The sequence below is a fragment of the Castanea sativa genome, chromosome 3, assembly GCF_040712315.1.
Source record: "Castanea sativa cultivar Marrone di Chiusa Pesio chromosome 3, ASM4071231v1".
Taxonomy (NCBI): domain Eukaryota; kingdom Viridiplantae; phylum Streptophyta; class Magnoliopsida; order Fagales; family Fagaceae; genus Castanea; species Castanea sativa.
The window spans coordinates 28,820,011-28,840,910 of NC_134015.1; the positions used below are offsets into that span (position 1 = coordinate 28,820,011).

The 20,900-nt window shown below is 34.9% G+C and overlaps 1 protein-coding gene across 1 annotated transcript; it reads left to right on the forward strand.

Annotated features, from left to right (window-relative positions):
- The first annotated feature begins 7,274 nt into the window (after positions 1-7,274).
- LOC142628239 (aldo-keto reductase family 4 member C10-like) lies at positions 7,275-19,569 on the forward strand. The gene is made up of 3 exons (XM_075802299.1): positions 7,275-8,646; positions 10,187-10,441; positions 18,929-19,569. The coding sequence occupies exons 1-3, from the start codon at positions 8,080-8,082 to the stop codon at positions 19,193-19,195; spliced, it is 1,089 nt and encodes a 362-aa protein (XP_075658414.1). The 5' UTR covers positions 7,275-8,079; the 3' UTR covers positions 19,196-19,569.
- Positions 19,570-20,900: the final 1,331 nt, after the last annotated feature.

Consider the following 20,900-nt stretch of genomic DNA (forward strand, 5'->3'; position numbering starts at 1 on the left):
CTTTTTATTGTCTATCATCCATAGAAGAAAGAATATTTTGTCTCTCTATCAATAAAACATGAGCAGAAGTGCTATTCAGGAATTATGCGTAGCAGATTTTTCCATTACAAATTATTGGCTAAGTCGTCATTGATACATGACTTAGAAAATGTTTTAGTATGTAATAACATCATCATTCATGCATGAATAAGAAAAGTTATTGATACATAACAATATTGTTATTTATACATGACTTAAGAAAAAGTTATTAATACATAACAACATCGTCATTCATGCATGACTTAATAGAAGTTATTAATACATAACAACATCGTCATTTATACATGACTTAATAGAAGTTATTAATACATAACAATATCGTCATTTATACATGACTTAATATAAGTTATTAATACATAACAACATTGTCATTTATACATGACTTAATAAAAGTTAATAATACACAACAAAATCTTCATTCATACATGACTTAATATAATTTATTAATACCTAACAACATTGTCATTCATACATGATTTAGTAAAAGTTGTTAATATGTAACAACATTGTCATTTATACATGAATTAATAAAAGTTATTAATACATAGCAACATCGTCATTCATACATGACTTAATAAAAGTTATTAATTTGTACAACATTGTCATTCGTAAATAACTTAATAAAGGTTATTTATGCATGCCTTAAGAAAATTTGCTAATATATAACTAAGACGTCAAACATACATGATGCCAAAGTATCACACGCAATGGTGTCGTCATTCATACATGACACAGAAACAGTTATTAAACATGATCAAGGATGAAAATACTTAGATATTATCCGGAGTAAATTATATGCTCAAAACAAATGAGCCCAAGAGATTTTTCAAAGGAAAAAAATAAGTAGATGTGCTCAAAACAACTAGCCCCAAAAAATAACAGTGTTTTTGCCTTACAAAAAAAAAATTCAAGGAAGACTAGAAGGGGAAGGATCAGTTGGGATGCTCTCAGCCTGACACAACCTCGTTCTCTGCCACAATCTCAGAAGGATGATCCACCAAAATTTCTTTCTCTACTTTTTCCATATCAAGTTGGGAGAAGTCCAGCTTAAGGTGGTGCTTGGCCAAATACTTGCGAAAGAGGTCGAAACCATCCACAAAATAATCGCAGAGCTTGTTTGAGAACTCATTCGAAGCCTTAAACTTCTCCATCGCTTTGAAACCTGCTTTCTCAACCTTCATGAGGGCTTTGTCAATCTGCTTGTCCTTTAGCTTCAAAAATGCCTTCTCAGTGTCAATGCTCTCCTCCAAAGTCTTTAGATGATCCTTGTCCTTCTTGGCCTCGTCAGCAAGAGTGGAGATCTGGATCTTTAGTGACTCATTCTCGACAGAAAGATAAGCAGTCTTAGATTAAGCCTCGACCAACTTTCTATCATAGTCCAAGTATTTTCCTAAGATGTACAAGGACTCTCCCAGCACCTGCAATGACAAGTATGTGACAGTTAAAAAAAAAAGAGCAAGAAGAAAACAAAGGTGTGCATAAGGGAAAGAGACGAGGGACATACCTGCATAAGCTTATGAACGTGTTACGACATCAGCTCAGAAGAAGATTTCCCCATCAAAGGCTCTAAGTCCTCCACAGAGATCACGTCGTGAGCAAAGTGCGCAGCAATCCTCGTATCCTCCCAGAAAGAGGAAATTGAAGCTCTACCTGTGGCCTTAGCCTTAGAACCGTCATCAGGAGAGATGATTAGCTCCAACGACGAAGTAGGCGAAACCGGGCGCTGATCTCTAGACTTGGTGATAGAAGAGGTCACCACAACGTCGTCCTTGGGTGTCTCGCCTCCCTTCTGACGTTTAATGGACAAAAGGCCTCCAGTTAGACCGCCCTTAGTTTTCTTCTCTTGAGCCTTGGCAAGTTTTACTTTGCTGAACTTGGTCGTCATTCTTGAAAAAGAAAAGAAAGGGATAACGATCCTTAGCAAACAATATATATATATAACTGAGGGGATGAGTCAACATAATTTTCTTGACGATCTCGATATTCCTCCGAACTTTGTTAGCAAGTTTGGGACCAAGAAAGTGAAGAAATAGAGATTGGGGGGGGGGGGGGAGATGAGTTTGTCAAAGTTCTTGACAGTCTCCAAATACTCCTTAACATTTTCTAGACGAGCGTGATATCACCTCTTCAGTCAGGGACGGACTTTATCTGCACCAAAAAACAGAAGACAATGGATTCAGAAAGCATTAGAAATATATGAGCATAGAAACACATAGATACGAGTACGAATAAAGGACGCATCAGACACAGGAGTCCTCCAACTACGAAGCAACTTGGGAGCTTCACTCAGATCCTAACAAAGAACGGTTTCCCAACCTTCATTAGAGACAAAGAAAAAGCTCTTCTTCTAGTTTCAAAGAGAAGAAGGGGAGTCAAGAATCAGCCCTGAGCTCCTATTACAGGATTTAAACTCCCAATAACCAGTATCTTTGGAATGTCTTAGGTGGTACAAATGTAGAAATTCACCTATCCTAATGGTGTCCCCGTCATTAGCTGACATCTATACCACCATACAACAAATAACTATCCTCCATGAGTTGGGTACTAGTTAGGCAAGAGCAAGCAACAAATGACTAAAAAGCTCCCTAAGAAAAGGGTGGATGGGAAAGCAAAGACTACTGACGAAGTTAGCCTTGTAGAAGCACACTTCGTTAGTGTAAGAATGGCAAGCTCTATCATCGCCATCAGAGATCCTAACCTTGACCGATGAAGGGAATTGGAACCTATTCCTAATTCTCCCGTTGTCTTTCCCTTTCAAAACACAGCAAATATCCCAAGCTTTGTATGAAGTTGATGGAGAAGTAACCTCAAGAGCCCTACGGTCCTCAGACGAGGACAAACCTGTCTCAAGTTCACTAGACCTAACCTCACCCTTTCCCGACATAGCTAATGTTTAGGCAATCCCCACAGAACGATGAATCAAAGGAAAAGGAAACGCAAGGCAAACCTAAAGGGAAAATTTCTACCCACAAAAAGCCCAACCTTGGGGCGTCGTCTTCCTACAGCCTCGAGCAAACTACACAAGCGAGAAAAGAAAGAAGAAACAAAGGGACAATCTGACCTAACCACAGGACAATCTACCATTAAAGAATGGAAACAGAGAAAGAAACATGAAAGACTTACCAGAATGTGAGAAGGGAATGAGGGAGGCTCAAGGGAAAAGGAGGCTCCAAAGCAGTTGAAATGCCATGAAGAAGGAAATAATGAAGCAAAAATGGAAAGAAAATAAAAGGAGGGAAGAAGGAAAAATAAATAGAAGATCGTGCGTGGGAAAACCAAGATTTGCTAACATGAAGAATACATCCTGACTGTACACGTGGTGCGCGGCAGACAAGACATCAATTCGCAATAAATGCGCTGAACACGGAACACGGAGCGACGAACAATTATGTTCTTACCTCGTCTCATAGACGAGGATATGAACAGGGGGCAGCTGATGAGTTAGAAAATAACCTAGGGTCGTCATTCCTGTAAATGACAACCAATGCAAGTGTTACACATTGTGAGGGTCCTTTTTTGGACAGTACCCAGGCCCATGTAGAAATAAGGATCCCGGACGCTTTACTTGTTGTTTGGTGGACTGGGCTTAGTTCACCGCAGCTAAATGGGGGCTGATTACGAACCAAGTTGTACGCAAGTCACATAAATCTCCTCAAGACAGAAAAATGTGATTCCTCCTAAGCAATAAAATACCATTATAAGTGTTTTAGTGCCATAAAATGCCCCTTTACTCTTACAAAATAAGTATTCATAATATTCACAATGAGAAGGAGATTGAAATAGAGTATTTGAGGCTTATCTTTTACTGTGTGAACATTCAAAAGAGTTCCTTCACTTGGTACCTCGGGTGTACTGTCATGGTACTCCGGGCGTGAAGTCGTGGTTCCCAGGGGTACTAGGCCTATAAAAGCCCAGAATACTAATTCTCTGAACTATACAATCTTTCTCCATGCTTATTATGCAATATGATCTTTCTCCATGCCTTTTACTATGTGAACACTTAAAAGAGTTTCTTTATTGGGTACTCCGGACGTACTGTCATAGTACCCCGGACCTATTTGTCGTGGTATCCCTGACGTATAAATCCTGTAATCCCAGAATGCTAATTCTCTGATCTATACGATTTTTCTTCATGCTTATTATGCAATGGAGTTTTTTTTTTCCTTTCCCTTTACTTCTATAGGTCCTGCATAAAAAATACACTACACAATACATATATCTTCAAATAATTGTTAGTTTCTTAGGTTAGAATATACATTTTAATACATAAACATATATATAAATGAATTTCATGAGAATGATTCAACCATGAGGATCCTAGCCCCAATTCTCACAGAACTAGTACTTTTGGACAAGACTTAGAGATTTGGAACTCAAGTCCAAGTGGCTTTGCTTGGGCATTGCCTTCTAAGATAGTTAGGCGAGGAGGATTTTTGTGGGAGACAGTGATATCTGATGTGTGCATGTTTTGGCATATATTTCTTTGAAGGCTAAGTGATATTTTGAATGAGCTCAAGGATATAGGACAAATTCCTCACCTTGGCTCTCTTATTTTGTTTCTTTCTTTCTCTTCCTTGCTGGGCTTTTAAAGCTCTAAGAATATGTGTTTTATACTCTGAACTTGTCCCTTGAATATCCATTTTTCTCCCATCCAAATCCTCCCTTTTTGCTATGCCTTGTGTCCCTTTTATAGCAGACCTGGTCTGGTACCTCGGAAGAGGACGTCCCAGGTCTGCTGGGTAAAACTATGTCCTTTGTGACCTGAAAAGGTTCATTGGGCAGAGGTTTAGCTTATTTAGGCAATTGTAACTCAAAATGGGCATTTGGCTTTAGCTATAAATGAAAGATTCATTCTGGGAAAGTCAAAGGAATGGGTGGGCTACTCAGTATACTGTCACAGCTCTATTGAAAATGACATAGCAGACTTGGTCTGGTACCCCAGGAGAGGACGTCCCAGGTCTGCTGGGTTAAACTATGTCCTCTGTGACCTGAAAATGTGCATTGGGCAGAGGTTTAGCTTATTCAGGCAATTATAACTCAAAAGGGGCATTTGGCTTTAGCTATAAATGAAAGATTCCTTCTTGGAAAGTTAAATGGAATGTGTGGGCTGCTCGATGTACTGTGACAGTTTTGTTGAAAATAACAATTGAGAGGAAATTGTGGGGAGGTGTCATGCACATGGGGGAACTGAGCTTTCCATTGGTTCATGCATTCCAAGCAAATATATGAACCAAGGGAAAGTTTCGGGATCCTCCTTTCACTAGAAATCACTCCTCTACCGACCAAACCATTCCTCCGTTACTATCCACTTGGGATCCCACGGGCTTGGACCACGGGTTACAAAGATAATACCTGGTTTTTTATGCTGGATTTTTAATGGCTTGTTTTTTTGTTGGAAATCTGAACATACATAAGGCCTTGATATTGATTCTTCTTCTTGCATATCCTTTAGCCTGACCGAGATCCTTGCTGCATGTCTTCTGGTTTGCTCGAGATCCTTGCTCGAGATCCTCTTCTTCTTTTTTTCTTTTTTATTATTATTATTATTATTATTTCTTTTTTTTTTCTTTTTTTTAGGATTTTAGGCCTTCATGGTCCTTCTTAGCTTCATGAATTAGGTCTTCTTTTGTTAAGGCCCATGGTCTTTCCTTACTTTTCATGGAATGGGTTTTTTTGTGAAATTTTGACCCTCAACACACATTTATTGTACTCATTGATGATGAAACGTAACGGATGGAGCAAAGGCAACAAGTGAGCTGTGCACTTCATAGCTCCCATTGATAATGTACTAGCTGTTGCTCATAAATGCTGGAATTCATTATCCATTAAGACAGGAAACAACTATAAAAGAAAGGAACAATAAAATTCAAAGGTACACACAAATACTCATTCAAAAACCACTCCAAGTCAATTTCTCTCTAAAAACCTTCCTCCTTTTATGAATTAAGCATTGAAGTGTTTTTGGCAAATACCACATCGGTGTATTACACTTCTTTCGCAAGCTTTCTTGCAGGTTTGCATCGGAGACACAACCAACTGTGAGATCGTCCATCCACTGAGACTAGGTCCTCAACTTGTTGATTTTTCGCATCATCATTGTGTATTTGAAGTTTATTTTAGAAATGCGTTTGTATTTAGTTTTACAATTTTTTCTTTTTCATTAACATTGTTTTTCCCTTGTTTGATTTTGGGAAATTGCAGGAAAATGAAGTTAAAATTTACAATTATGGGTTTTATAATCCCGTTTGTTTACCAAGAAAGCAAAGCAAAAGAAAATGAAAGGAAAAAAGAAACAAAGGACACGTGGCACTAGCATTTTTTTAAAGTTTATACTCACATGGTACTCTATGTGGAACAGAAAACATATTTTATTTTTACTATTAGCCATGTCAACTTTTTCCATTTATCGCTTAACAGTTAAGACCATTTTGACAGAATACTGAAAGGTTAGAGACCAAATTGACACACTTGAAATATTAGGGATTAAATTGAAATATAGTATAAAGGTTAAGAACTAATTATGTAGTTTACCTTTATTTATCTCTTTATAGAGAATTTCAATCTATAACATCTTCTCATAATGATTGCTCTTTATTTATTATTTTTTTTATTAGAGAAACTCTAATAAACTCAAGAAACTCAATTGGATTTTAGTCTTTACTAGTGGAATTAATTGTAATAACTGAGACGATGAATTTAGGTAACACTCCAAACTATACCCATGACCTGGAAAAACTCGTAAGGGTACCTTTGTATCTATCTATGACTAATTTATAGTAAAAATTTAGTATGATATAATTTTCTATATAAGTAGAGTTACCAAACGTGCTGAATTTGTTCATTTTCCCTTACTTTTGGGACAACCGACAACGCCTGCTTTGTTGTTTATGACAGGAATGTGGTAAAATACCATTTCATTTCACTCTGTGTGTCTGTGTGTGTATATATGTATGTATGTATGTATATGATCAAATGAATGACGCTATTGTGCTTTGTTAAGTTGGGTAGGTAGGAGGTGGACCCTGCTGGTTGTTGGTTGGAGTAGACCAACTGACCTTTCTCTCATTCTCTCAACCCTCAAGTCTCAATTATAGGTGTGTACTAATCTAATCAACCCTTCCAATTTCTACTAGTCTTTAATATAGCCCACCACCCCCTTTGTCTTTTCCTTTCGCTACTTCCTATTCTATTTCTCCTCTTATTATTATTATGATGTTGTTGCATAGGACTGCTCACTTCACTTTCATGTTTTGCATTCATTTCTAGCTTCTGCTTGCTCTAGAGAGAGAGACACACACACAGATATTGACTTTTATAGTCGTTTACAGCTAAGCCAAGCTCTATTGTATTGTTTTCGAGTTTTTGGCTTTGGGGGCGTCTCTTTGTTGCCGTTGTTGACCACAGCTGTCCTTTTGAATAATTTATATTTACACTTTTTTTTTTATATAATTTTTTATATTGTCTCTCTCTCAGACAAAACCGATCAAAAATCCATTTGGTCTTTCATTTGGACTTGGTGGTTTCCTCGCAAATCAATCATATCTTTTGAGTGTTTGGTTTGGTTTGCTTTCTTGTCTTCAGTCTTATAATTTGGTGGAGAGAAGACTTGTAAAACTGTTGTATTCTGTAGACTTAATAGACTGCTCATTCATCCTCATTGGGACAATTTGCCAAACACAAAGGTGGGCTTTTTGTTTTGTTGGTCAACCCTGTATATGCTTCTTCCTTCGACTTGGAATGCTTTATTGTCTTTCTCTTGAATTATATAAATCGCTTTTGATTTTGTCTCTGAATCCAGCTTTTTTGAGTTGTATTTCAGTATTTGATTACTGGGTGTTTGATTCATTTGTGTTATCTCAATTCTATTCCTGAGATCTTGGGTTGGAAAAGGATGTCATTTCATATGCTGTATATGTAAATAGCTTTGACTTGTTGGAATTTGAACTTCATTCTTGGACCTTTGTGATTTTTGGGCAACTGGGTTATCTGAGAGTTAGTTATTAGTTCTTGCCATTGATTCAATCTGATAAGTTTGAGGAAATGAAAGGAAAGGGTGGAACACTAGGAAGTTACTTTGTGTTAAACACAGGAGCTAAAATTCCAGCCATTGGACTTGGGACATGGCAGAGTGACGGAGACCTCTGTGTGGAGGCTGTAAAAACTGCATTGTCGGTTGGGTACCGTCACATAGATTGTGCACATCTTTATGGGAATGAGATTGAGGTTGGGGAAGCACTCACAAAAGCATTCAATGGTTCACTGAAGAGGGAGGACGTGTTCCTGACTTCTAAGCTGTATTGTACCATGAATTCACTCAATAAAATCGACAACTATGTTAAAGTTTCGCTTAAGAATCTTGGAGTTTCATACTTAGATCTCTATTTGATGCATTGGCCGGAGAGCTCTGCGTTTGGCGATGCTACTGATCCTCCTTCGAAGTCGGGGAGTGAGTATAGGCAGTTTTTGAATCGGTTGAAGAAAGCATGGAAAGCCATGGAAGGTCTTGTTGAGTTGGGTCTGGTTCGAGCTATCGGAGTCAGCAATTTCAGCAGTCAGCAGATCAAAGAATTGCTTAAATTTGCAAAAATTGTGCCTGCAGTCAATCAGGTCGGTTGTTAACTTTCTTCTTGATTCAAAACATTATACTTTGCTCTATTGGCTAATTTGATAAAGAACCACAATAAAGTTAATTCATGGATCTTTAGAGAGACAATTACATGCTTCCAAAGTTGCCTGCCCATACTAGTAACACTCATTCAATATAGAAAAAGGTTTTTGACACAGGATGCTCTCTACATCAATGGTCATTTTATTAAATTATTTAATTTGAAAAGGAGAGTACTAGAATTCATTCCCACCTGAAAAAAGCATTACTTTTTACAATATGTCAAATATATAGCCAAGAAAATTTTAAGTTAATATGTATCAGGTGGTAGTGTTCAATGAACTAAAAAATTGAACCCAGATCTGTGACTAACAAACTTTACTGGTTGATCTAGGTGAAGTCTTCACTCACAATGTACTCTTGTTCTCTCTGGTTTTTACATGTTATTGATGGGTTGCTGACCTTTACTAATGCACTGATTAGGAAGAGTGAGTTGATTCAAGTTGAGGAAACGGTAAAGGGTGGAGGAAAACCAAAATTAACATCAGTAGTAGTAAAAAAAGACTTGTCAATTAAGAATAAAATATGACTTCGGATAGTATAGAATGGAGGAAAAGAATACATGTAATTGACCTTGCCTAATTTGTTGAGTATCCATAGCTGAACCCAAAATTTGGAACTAAGGATTTGTTGTTGATGGGTTGCTGACTAATTGGACACTGAAAACCATACTTAACATTTTGCATTGAGAAACGCATTATATGATGGGGGAACCATACAATCAGTCTGAGCTGGAAAGTTCATCTAAGGGGTGGACTACCTAGTGGGTAAGGTAGCCATTTTCTTGGCTCTGAAGAAGGTCCATGTGCCATTACCAAAACCATAAACATCACCATGCTCTGCCTTGTTCCTGGAAACTATGTATTCTATATGATTCTGAGGATACTTTAAGTTTGTTCCTTTAGATATCTTTATACCCACTCCAATAATATTTAATAGGTCTCCCATTTGTTGAAGCTGTTTGTTAAGGAACTCTCCTCTTAGGACACTGTTTGTAGTAGTTAGGCCCTTCATGACTTCTTTCTTAATATTGGGTTTGGAAACAAAAAATTGAAACGATAACTTGGATGTCATTCTTTTGGAATTAGAATAATTTGGGAGGGACTGAAATGGTAAATCTTAGCTGCTTGTACATGGATCTTTCAATTAGCTTGTAAGGGACCAAAGTGGAAAGTCATAGTTGCAAAATATCTCACATCTCTCATGCCCCTTCTTCTCAATATTATTGTTAGACATATTTTTTGTCAGTTTCAGCAGCCTTTCTTCTTGTGATCTTTAGATATTTTTTCAGAAAATACCATCATCCCATTGTCTTATACTATACCTGCTTTCTTTCAGGGGATGGAACATTGTGTTGTTTTTCTTTATGCTTTTTGGGATTGATTGAGCGCTTAGAACCATTTTTTGTTTTTTGGTCTTAATATATCATGTCATCATTGCCATGAAACTTTGGGATACTGAAGTGATTTATGATTGGCTTAGGTGGAATTGCACCCTTTCTGGAGACAAGATGAACTTGTGAAGTTCTGTCAATTGAAAGGTATCCATGTATCTGCTCATACACCTTTAGGAGTACCCACTTCATCTCCTGGACAAACGGACAGTGGATCAGGTGGTGAAGATGAACCTGGAACTCCTCGTATATCATTTAGGAGATCAAGATCTGTGCATGGCCCTATGCTCAAATTGTCAGTTGTTGCAGAAATAGCAGATAGACACAAAAAGACACCAGAACAGGTACTTTTGACTCAGTTATACTCTAATTTTCTACTTCATGCTCCTCATGATTGGTTTCCATTCTAGTTGTTTATACCTTTTTATTTATTTATTTATTATGTGTTGTAGTTTATTTCTTTCTGCCGACATGGTAAGGCCAATGGATATGACTTTCCTTGCCCATATTGGAGAATAGGGTCACGCACATAAACTTTAAAGTACACGTTTAATGGGAACTTTTGTTCTTTCTTTTATTTTTCCTTGATTAGTAAGAAATAAATAGGCCACTATTCATAAAACAAGTACTAAGTAGAAATTATAATGTGAAATGCTTGATTATAATATGATAAAACATAATTAATTTTTGTTACCATATGAGTCACATTATAGTCAATACCTATTAACATGATTAGTTTGCTGCATTATGCTGAGCAGAAAATGAGCATTGTCGAGAAATGATAAGACCAATGCAAATGTTATCTAAACATTATTTGAAAACTATCTGTGCCAGAAACTATCTATGCATCGATGATCATTACATTGGAAACTGTCTATTCTATTAATTGAAAAAGTGGAGAAAGAAAAAACTCTATGCCGAAAATTAAGCAACTATGAAGTGGCCAACTATGTAACAATATGGGAAAGATAGGGATTCATTTTGGGATCATGAACCCTTTTACAGATCTAACTTTTCCATTTTTTTAAATCTAAGAGTTAACGAATGCTATTGGTATGTGACCAACTGAATATTTATCTTTTCGGAGCCATTGGGACCACAGTTTCAAAACATGAATCATATAGTGAATTGATTTTCTATTTTCTGTATCGTGTGTTGTATCGTATTGTGTATTGTAAGATACACAAACACTTAATAAAATTTATAACAAAAAATTATAGATATACATATATAAAGGGTATATTCATTATAAATTTTAAATATATTCAACTAATGACTAATTTATCCGTCACTTATATAATAATATTTAACAAGCTAACTAAATAAATCAAACTAGCATGTGTTTATAGCATACACATTCAAATTGATTAAAATCAAAAGTGATAATGCATTACGAATGACCCAAAATAATAATTTATTTTCATCATATTAATTATCTTGCCTAATCAACTCCATCAAAGTCAATGTTATCAACTTATCATCATGTTCATTGAAATTTTCTTCATCATTATCAACATTTACTATCTCTTCTTGTTATTTTATTTTAATATATATTTTTAAAATGTATTTCTTCTTGGTATTCTAGTTTCTTAGACTTACAACAATAATGGAAAAAAATAAAAAATAATTATAATGTTAGTTAATACCTTATTCATAGCATAGAAAAGAAGTTTTCAAATATGAAAGTGAAGTGTAAGTATGTAGTCCAAATTTTGTAGGGGGGAAAAAAAAAAAAAACTTACGGACATGTTATTTTATTAGGCTAAATTAAGTAACCTAATAATTTAGTGATAAAAACAAGTGTAACAACTTGTTAGATTCAAATAAAAGTATAAATTAAAAAAAATAACATTTTAAAGCATATGTTTTTTACAATACAATAAGCACACTGTATTTTACGATTCATAAACTCTTCCTATGTGAAAATATTTACACACAATACATTACGGCCACTGATGTCTTGTATAACCATTGTTGATTCCATCTATTAGTGTACTTGGGAGTTTGATTTTTTGCATTCAAATGGGAATAGAGTGGCCAAGCTGATGGATTTACATGGTAGGTCTTGTTGTAATGTTATTGGTTAGAAGACATACCTCTTGGTTTCTGTTGTTTTAGCATGATGTCCATTCCTTTTAAGTTAATGAATAATTTTTTCTAACATTTTTACAAAAGAAAAGAAAAAAGGGGAAATAATGAAAGCTCTACTGCTTTCTCTCTTTTCTCATTTTCTAGTTTAGAATGAACTCTATCAGCCTTCTCTCTCTCTTTCTGCCCATGTCTCGATCTGCTCTAATGGTTATTGTCTCACTTGATCAAACTCCTCTAATGCTTGTTCTCTCACCTGATTGAACACCGGTGACATAAATTGGTGGTCATCAATGCTGCTGGAATTATAATTTCTTTGCTCTTTCTCTCTTGGTCAAGTATGGCAGCCTTTGACCCTTTCTCTTATCCATGAAGGCTTTTTTATTTTTATTTTTATTTTTTAAATTGCTTCGTCTTACTAACTGAACTCTGGGGGAACGACAGTGTGTTGGGGCTTTGGCCCCTTTCTCTAAGCAGGCTGCTTTCATTTGTTAAACATCATTGTTAAAAGTTAAAACTTCAAACATAGTTACATTTATTTTATCATTATAACTATGTTGTTGTTAATGTTATATTATTAAATAATGTAGAAGAAGAGTTAGTTGCTTGTTTTCAATTATTGTTTTTAGTAGAGCACTTAATTGCATATTTTTAACTATTACTTTTAGTTGAATTTTTTTGGATATGTTTTCAAACACCTTTATGGTTACTCAGTTAGAATACGTAAAATAAACATAAATATGCCTAAAAATATGTAAAATATACCTACACATGCACTCGTGCGCGCGCACACACACACACACACTTATTAATCAATTTTGTGTCCCTGCCATGTTGTGTCCTATTTTTTCAAGAATTGCTATGTCATCATGCCTCATGTTGCATCCGTGTTCATGTTTCTTAGGTTATGACTTATGAGTTCCAAGATTATCCATATTATATGCTTGCCAAAAAAATTTGAAGGATTTGAAGAAGGATGATGATTATATTGAATAAGCTGGCTTTTGGCGAGTAAGTGTTAAAAGAGTAGCGTGTTGGTTGAGATTCATGATCTAGATCTGAAGGAAGAGGGAGTGTGTTATTTCTTGAAAAGTGGTAAACTATAGAGGGCCTTAAAGCTAAGTTAGATATACTTGTTAACTTTGAGTTAATTTCATGGTTGTAGAAATCTAGTTAGTATGGATTAATGAGGGGAATAATAACACAGATTTTTGAGTCCAAATTCTCTCAAAAGAGCTAATTTTGTTATGGAATTTAGGGTTGAAGTTGTAATTTCTATGAGAAGACAGAAGTGAAGGATGAGATTTTTTTTGTTTCTATTATAACCTTTACAAATGTATATGTTGATTGGAGATTGAGGATGGATGGTTTGCATTTTTTTATCTATTGATGAGGAGGATAAGGGAAGGTTAGAGAGAGCATTTGATATGGAAGAGTTGTTAGGGGCTCTAAGGTGTATGTGATGATAGAACTCTAAGACCCTACGGTTTCACTATGCAATAATGTTAAAGTAGATATTATAATGTTCTTGGAAAAAATTATGACATATATATATATATATATATATATATATATATATATATATATGAGAAGCACTTAATTGCTCCTTTACTCAATGATGTCTGGAGCTCAAAACATTAGTGATTTTGGTCAGTTAGTTTTGTTGGAAGTGTGTGAAAATTGCTGGCTGAAGTATTAGACAATGGACTCAAAAGGCTGTTTCACAAAATGCATCTGTTGAGGGTACACAGATTTTAGATTCCATCTTTGTGGCTGACAAATATCTGGACGGTAGAATCATAAGTCATACCCCATAAGTTATTCATCAGTTGGATATTAAAAAAGCTTTCGATCATGTTTATTGGGATTGTTTAACTTATTTGCTATGAAGGTTTGGTTTTGATGGAAAATGGAAGAAATGGTTTCTCTCTTGCATTTTTATGTGAGGTTTTCAATGTTAATTAATGGCTGCCTCTGGTTTCTTTAGTAGTTAGAGTCTTGAGGTCAGGTGATCCGGTTTCACTTTTATTATTCATTCTAATAATGAAAATAAAAAAGGTAATGAATGGGGTTATGGTGGGGGCCTTGTTATCTGGTTTCAGGATATGAGGAGTATGGTAGATTTGGAGAATTTTTTTTTAATTTGTTTATTTTTTATAGTAAATAATTCATTAATAAAGCAGAGTGGTGCTACCAAAGTACACTGATGTATACAGGCAGTAAAGCACACTAATAAACAAATGAAAGCTCAAGGTATCTGGGAACTCTAGAAAGTCTGCTATAGAAGACAAGAGGACATGTTGAAGTCCATTTGTATAAGGTCTTCAAAAATAGGTATTTCAATTTCAACACGTGTAACTCTTGCCCCTCAAAGCAACGTGCATTCCTTTCTCTCCAAAGACACCACATTAGATATAAAAGGAACAACTTCACAGATCCCCCTGTTACTCCCCTTGCCAAAATGTCCTGTCCAACATGATGACTTCTCCATCACAGAATAAGGCATTACCCAAGAGACACCAAACAAGAAGAAGACCATAGATCACAACTCCCAAGCTACCATACAATGTAAGAAGAGATTATTCACATTCTCTCCATGGCTTTTACACATAAAACACTAAACTACAATAACTACCCCTTGCTTCCTTAAATTATCTATTGTCAATGTCCTTCCTTAATGCTGCACACTACGAGAAGAAAGCCACCCCTCACGGTACTCAAGCTTTCAACTTCTCTGCAAAGGCAAAGCTATACCTCTTCCTCCAATATTTTATAGTAGCTCATCACTTGGAAGCCTTGTTTTCAATGAGATCCACTTTAATTTATCTACCTTCCCCATGTTGAAACTTTATTTCATATATATCTTCCAATAATTGTGCCATAGATTCTACTTCCCAATCATGCAACACTATGAATAGAAGATTCCAATAAAATTGATCATTTCTGAACTTTATATAGTCTGCCACTCTGGGCTTTGTATCTCTAGTGATTAGAAAAAGATTGGGATATCTCTCCTTTAAAGTAGTCTGACCATTCCACAAATCATGCCAAAGATGAATTTTAGATCCATCACTAACATCATATGATAAAACGTTCAAAATTGTCCCATTCTCTATAATATGCTATCACAAACCCACTCAACAGGATTGCCTAACCTTGCCCGAACGCCAATTCCCCAAGTGGTGCTATACTTTAAAATCCATTGCCCTCTTCCATATACATTTACTTTTAACACATACTGCCACAACCACTTTACCAACAAAGCTTGATTAAAAAGAAATATTGTCTTAATCCTAATCCGCGATGGCAAATAGGAGTACGATAAGTATTATAATTAACTAATTGGAATTTAAGTTCATCACCCATACCATCCAAAAGAAAGTCCTTTTTAGAAAAATTTCCATCCTATTTTGCAACTCCTCCAGGCAATGGGATGAGAGATAAAAACAAAAATAGTTGGAAGGCTAGATAAGGTACTTCTGGTTAGAGTGAGTATGCCCTCATTTGATAGGTACAATTTCTTCCAGCCAGCCAATTTCCTATACGTTTTCTCAACACTGGAATCCCATAAATGCCATGCCCAAATGGATCTCCTGAAGGTAACCCAAATAATTCACTGGGATTGATTGACAGTGTCCAATATTGCTTACCAATTCTTCAATACTCATTACCTCTCCTACTTGCTCCATTTCAGATTTACTTAGGTTTATGGTCAAACTTAGAACCACCTCAAAGCACATGACTACTACATGAGAAATTGAGAATATGTCTTAAATAACAAAAGATATGTAGAATTTTCCTCACAAAAAATGAGTTTGTCATTGACAGAAAGGAGATAACATATTACCATTGTTTCTCCCCTCAAGTTATCAACGGAGAAACCATCCCCCTGACACTGCTTTTGTTATCATCACGCTCAAGGCTTCCATAACATCTATGAAACCAGCCTTCAAGTGAATGAATTAGAAAGAACAAAGAAGTTAGGAAATGAGATGACTCTTTTTTAACTATATAACAAACAGATCTTCCCCTTCACTCTGATTCAGATCCCCCTGTTGTTTTCTTTTTCTCCTGAACCTTTTCCTCAAAATGAGAAAGAAGAAGGTACATTCTCCTTCTAACTAAGCTATGCTGGGCAAATGGTTGTGGCATTTTGTTAAGGAAAGTGATCCTTTATGGAAGCAAATAATTGTAGTGAAATATGGTGTCATTGTGACTATAGTTGACAAATTTGGTTATAAGGCCTTATTGTGATTGTGGATTGGTGTTACATGTAAAATAATTAGGGAATATATGGACCATTTGCTACTTCATTGTGCAATGGAAATGGAGTTGTGGAATTTTGTTCTGGTGTTGGGGTGAGACATGTTGAAAAGGGGGATTGATATGGTTGAATATTGGCAAAGAAAGCCAAAAATCATTCCAGAATTTGGTGTGGAATGTAGTTCCTTTGCTGTATTATGTGGAACATTTGGAAGGAGAGGAACAACTGATTGTTGGGGGGCTAGAGGTTTCTGTAGAGACAATAAAGTCTAGTTTTATCAATACTTTAGGAGAATTCATATCCAGAATGATGTGTGGTGGAAGAATGCTGCTTTAAAAGATCTTCATCATATTCATCATTACTAAGGATTAGGGATGCTTCTTTTTTATATTTTGTTGGATATTTCTAAAGATGGGAGCTTCCATTTCTGGAATCTTATGTTTACTCATGGTTTTAGGGGAAGAATTAGTAGATTCTCTTATAGATTTATTATATTCTAATCTCCCATGGGGAGAAGGGGTGGAATGATTGATTTGGAAGCTTAGTGCACTAGAAAATTTGCTATTTACTATTTTTGTGAAGTTTTGGGAGGTTCTAATTGGGTAATTTTTTTGCCTAGGATGACATTTAGAGCAACAAATTCCCTAAGGCCCTCTTTTTTGGTTGGAAATGTGCAATGGAAAAACTTTAATTGTGATTAATCTCATCAAAAGTAATATGGTTATTATAAATTGGTGTTGCATGTGTAAATGAAATGGAGAATAAATGAAAGATCTAATATTCCTCTGTTACGAGAGATGGAAATATTCCTCTGTTACGAGAGATGGAATGCTACCTCTCTATGTATAAATGGTCTTCTTCCTGTGTGCGGAAATGAAGTGGAGAATAGATGGTATTTTGCCTTCTCTTTGTGGGTGATGCCTTTGTAGGTTAATGATGTGCTTTTTGGTTGGAATGGTTAGTTTGGATGGCATAGCAATGGGTCAATATGGAATGCTGCCTCTCTATTTGGAGGAGAGGAAAATAGGACTTTTAATTAGCTTTCCATGCTTCAGCTGAATTCTTCTTTTTGGGAGACTATTATGAGTAAATGATTGGCTGCATCCATAGATAATAGTGCGCCAGCTGAATTTTTCATGTATTCTTTAGGTGAACCTTTTGTATACACTCCGTATATTACGGTCTCTCTACCTTTTCTAATAAAATTTTTCTTTATTTATTTTTAAAATATTTACACTATATATGCAACTGTTGTCTTTCTAATGATTTTCTTTTTTTGACTTCTTTTGTATTTTTGTTTTTTCAACTTGTCTTCTTTTTGTATCTGCTAGTCATTTTAAATTTCTGAAGCATGGCTTCTGGTATAAAATCAATCAAATGCCTTGTTTTGCAATTTTGATTGTAATGCAATATCTGATTTCTGGCATTTTTGAAGTCACAGTCATGGTCTTCTCATTTGCACCTTTTGGATCTTGGTCATGCATAAGGATCAAACAGGGCAAGGACAGAATTGTCATTACGAGTGATAGGAAATTTAAAGGAAGCAAAAGTCCTGCTTTATGAAACAGAGTTGAGAAGTGCTATTTGCAAATAAGGAGTAGGGGTTGATTTGCTGGAAGTTGGAGCTAGCGAAAGTGCATATACACGAACAATAAAATAAAAGCACTCAGACAAACAACAACATGATTCGCAAACTCCATATCTACATCTACAGGAAAAATCAACTAAAATCTATTATTAACGATATGTGTTACAATTACAGTCAACCGAACTCTCTCTAATAGTACTCACTGACTCTCACAAATATTCCCAAACCTCACAAATTCAAAAACACTTGACACATTCTACAAACAAAAACTAACTCAAATCCCATTACACTTAAAACAAAACTCTCAATGCTAATTCACAAACTCATAAACAAGATATTCATAATTCCAAAGGGCCAATACACTCAATAGTATTCTGTTGCTCAAACAATTAACAAACTCTTAATTCACACGCACAAGCCCAAAAATAATATTGAAGTATTTTTCGAAGAAACCATTATATTCTTTTAGGAATCTTCTTCTGTTCAAATGTGAGAGGGCCTCTTGGGTCTAAATCACCAAATCCTTTACATTGTTATTTATGTATAAGAGTCCAAAACCTGTTTCTTGATGGACAAGGAATGCACCAAAATATTTTTGACAAGGAATATATTTTCCTTTTATGCTAATCGATTGCAAATAAGGTTTTGAGACTGTATCCAACAGAATGGTTCTGGCTCTGTATTAGTAAAACAAACTTCCCATTGGTTGCCAAACAGCCCACCAAGCAATGAGGGGGTTTATTAGCAATTATGAACATAATACTGACTAATAAATTACAAGTACATATATATTGTTACTGTTCTGTATTGAAAGCCAAAAATGAAGACAATGGCCGTGATTTTAGTGATATGTTGGGTGTGCTTTTCTTAATCTGTAATCTGTTGTTGTAGGTTATATTGCGGTGGGGACTGCAAAGAGGAACCAGTGTCCTACCATGTAGCTTGAAGCCTGACAGGATAAACAAAAATATAGACATTTTCAGTTGGTCTCTCTCAGATGATGAGTGGAACCGGTTGAACCAGATTGAACCACAGGTTTGTTTATTTGGAAATGGCCCTCTGAGTCTGAATAATCCATCAGACAATGTCATTATGTTTGGAAGTGGTCCACTACAAGCTGTGCGTGAGATGGAAGATGACATGGAGTCCAATGCCTGATGATTGAATATCATTTTTTCCCTCAGATATTGCGCCATTTTATTATGTTCAAATTTGTGATCATGTTTTGATATGTCATATGCCCCATTGTTTGTAATGTTATTATGATATTGTGGATGTAGAATAGAAAGTCAAATTTGACGTTATCATCCATTTGAAGAAGAATAATAATGTTAGGGTTACCATAGGTTTTATTACCGTTTGATTTTGACTTTTTATGTGGTAATACCAATTAAAAATTGTATTACCCTTTTATCACAGATTCATTTGACTTTATTATGTGGTAATAGCAGCAACTAGCAAGTGTAATATGTGCACTCAATGGTGTGATTTTATGATATTGGATAATTCTATGGTATTATGATTTTTTTAGGTATATAATTTATGAAATAATCTCTTAAGATTATTTCAGCATCATACTCCAAAAATATAATAGATAACATAGAAGGATCCTTATTATATTAGTACGGGTTCTCCAACCATCTCTCTTAGTTGAAGTTGTAAGTATTTTTTATTTTTATTTTTAATATAATCATATAATGCCAATCAATATGAGTGAAGCAATTAGTATGACTGAAGTTGCCTAACTTCGACTCTGGCCTTTTTTTTTTTTTGGGACTTTTATGGAATTGCATTTCAATGTAGTGGCAAAAGTTGTTAAGAGTCTAGTGGTTCAATTTGACGATATCTTCTAATGTTTTTAATGGAGATATTGAGGGTTCAAATCTTCCCTCATTTATTGTAACTTTCAATTGTGCGTTTGGCTCCAGCTTAAAAAACTAACTTATTTTACTATTCAGCTTTTTTTTACTACTATTTATGAGTCTCATTACACTTTTTTGGTACTATTCATAGACTTCACTATACTATTTTAGCTAACTTTTACCTTTATTTATAGTACTTTTAACAAAAAATTTTCAGTTTCAGCAAAATAAGCGAATTTCAAATAGACCCTTGAAATTAAAAAAAAATGTAAAGGTAAAAGTTTTTTTTTCTTATTTTTCATACAAACTCACAATATATTTGCACGATTTATTCAATGTATTATTAAGTTTTTTAAAAAATAAAAATAAAAATTTCTATTTTCTTCAATTTGAATTTTTACCAACAAGTTTTTAGATGAAATAAAGTAAGCAGTATTTAAATTTTTTAAGAACTTTTGGTATAGAGTACCAGTTAAGAATCAATTTTCTTTTTCATTGAAAAACTTTTAAGGGTGTTTGATAGAGTAGTTTGAGATGAGATTTTTGTAGTTTTTTGAAATACGTGTGGATAAAAAAGTACGTGAAAATATGTGTAATGTTATTTAAAATGTAAAAATGTGAGTTTAGGATGGAGTACCAAACAAACAGACCTTTAAAGTTTTGAAAACAGAAAAACGGAATGATGTATGCCAACAAGACAGAGTAATGTCAAACTATGGCATGTGCATAAGAACCTACGGTTGTCTCATACATGCTGTATTTATATATTAATACCCTTCTAGTGCAAACTAAAAAAATATTTTAATAATTTAATTTGAAAGTAAATAGTGAAGTAGATAATAAAAATAAAAAATAAAAAAGTTATTTTGAGTTACATGCTGAGAAGGACAATGTGTAAGACAAAAGTTTTATTATAAGTTAGATTTACATGGTTGTATGAGTGGCTCTTATGAAGAATCTAGAGAATATTCCATAATAATGTACTAGTGGAGTGTTGTCCT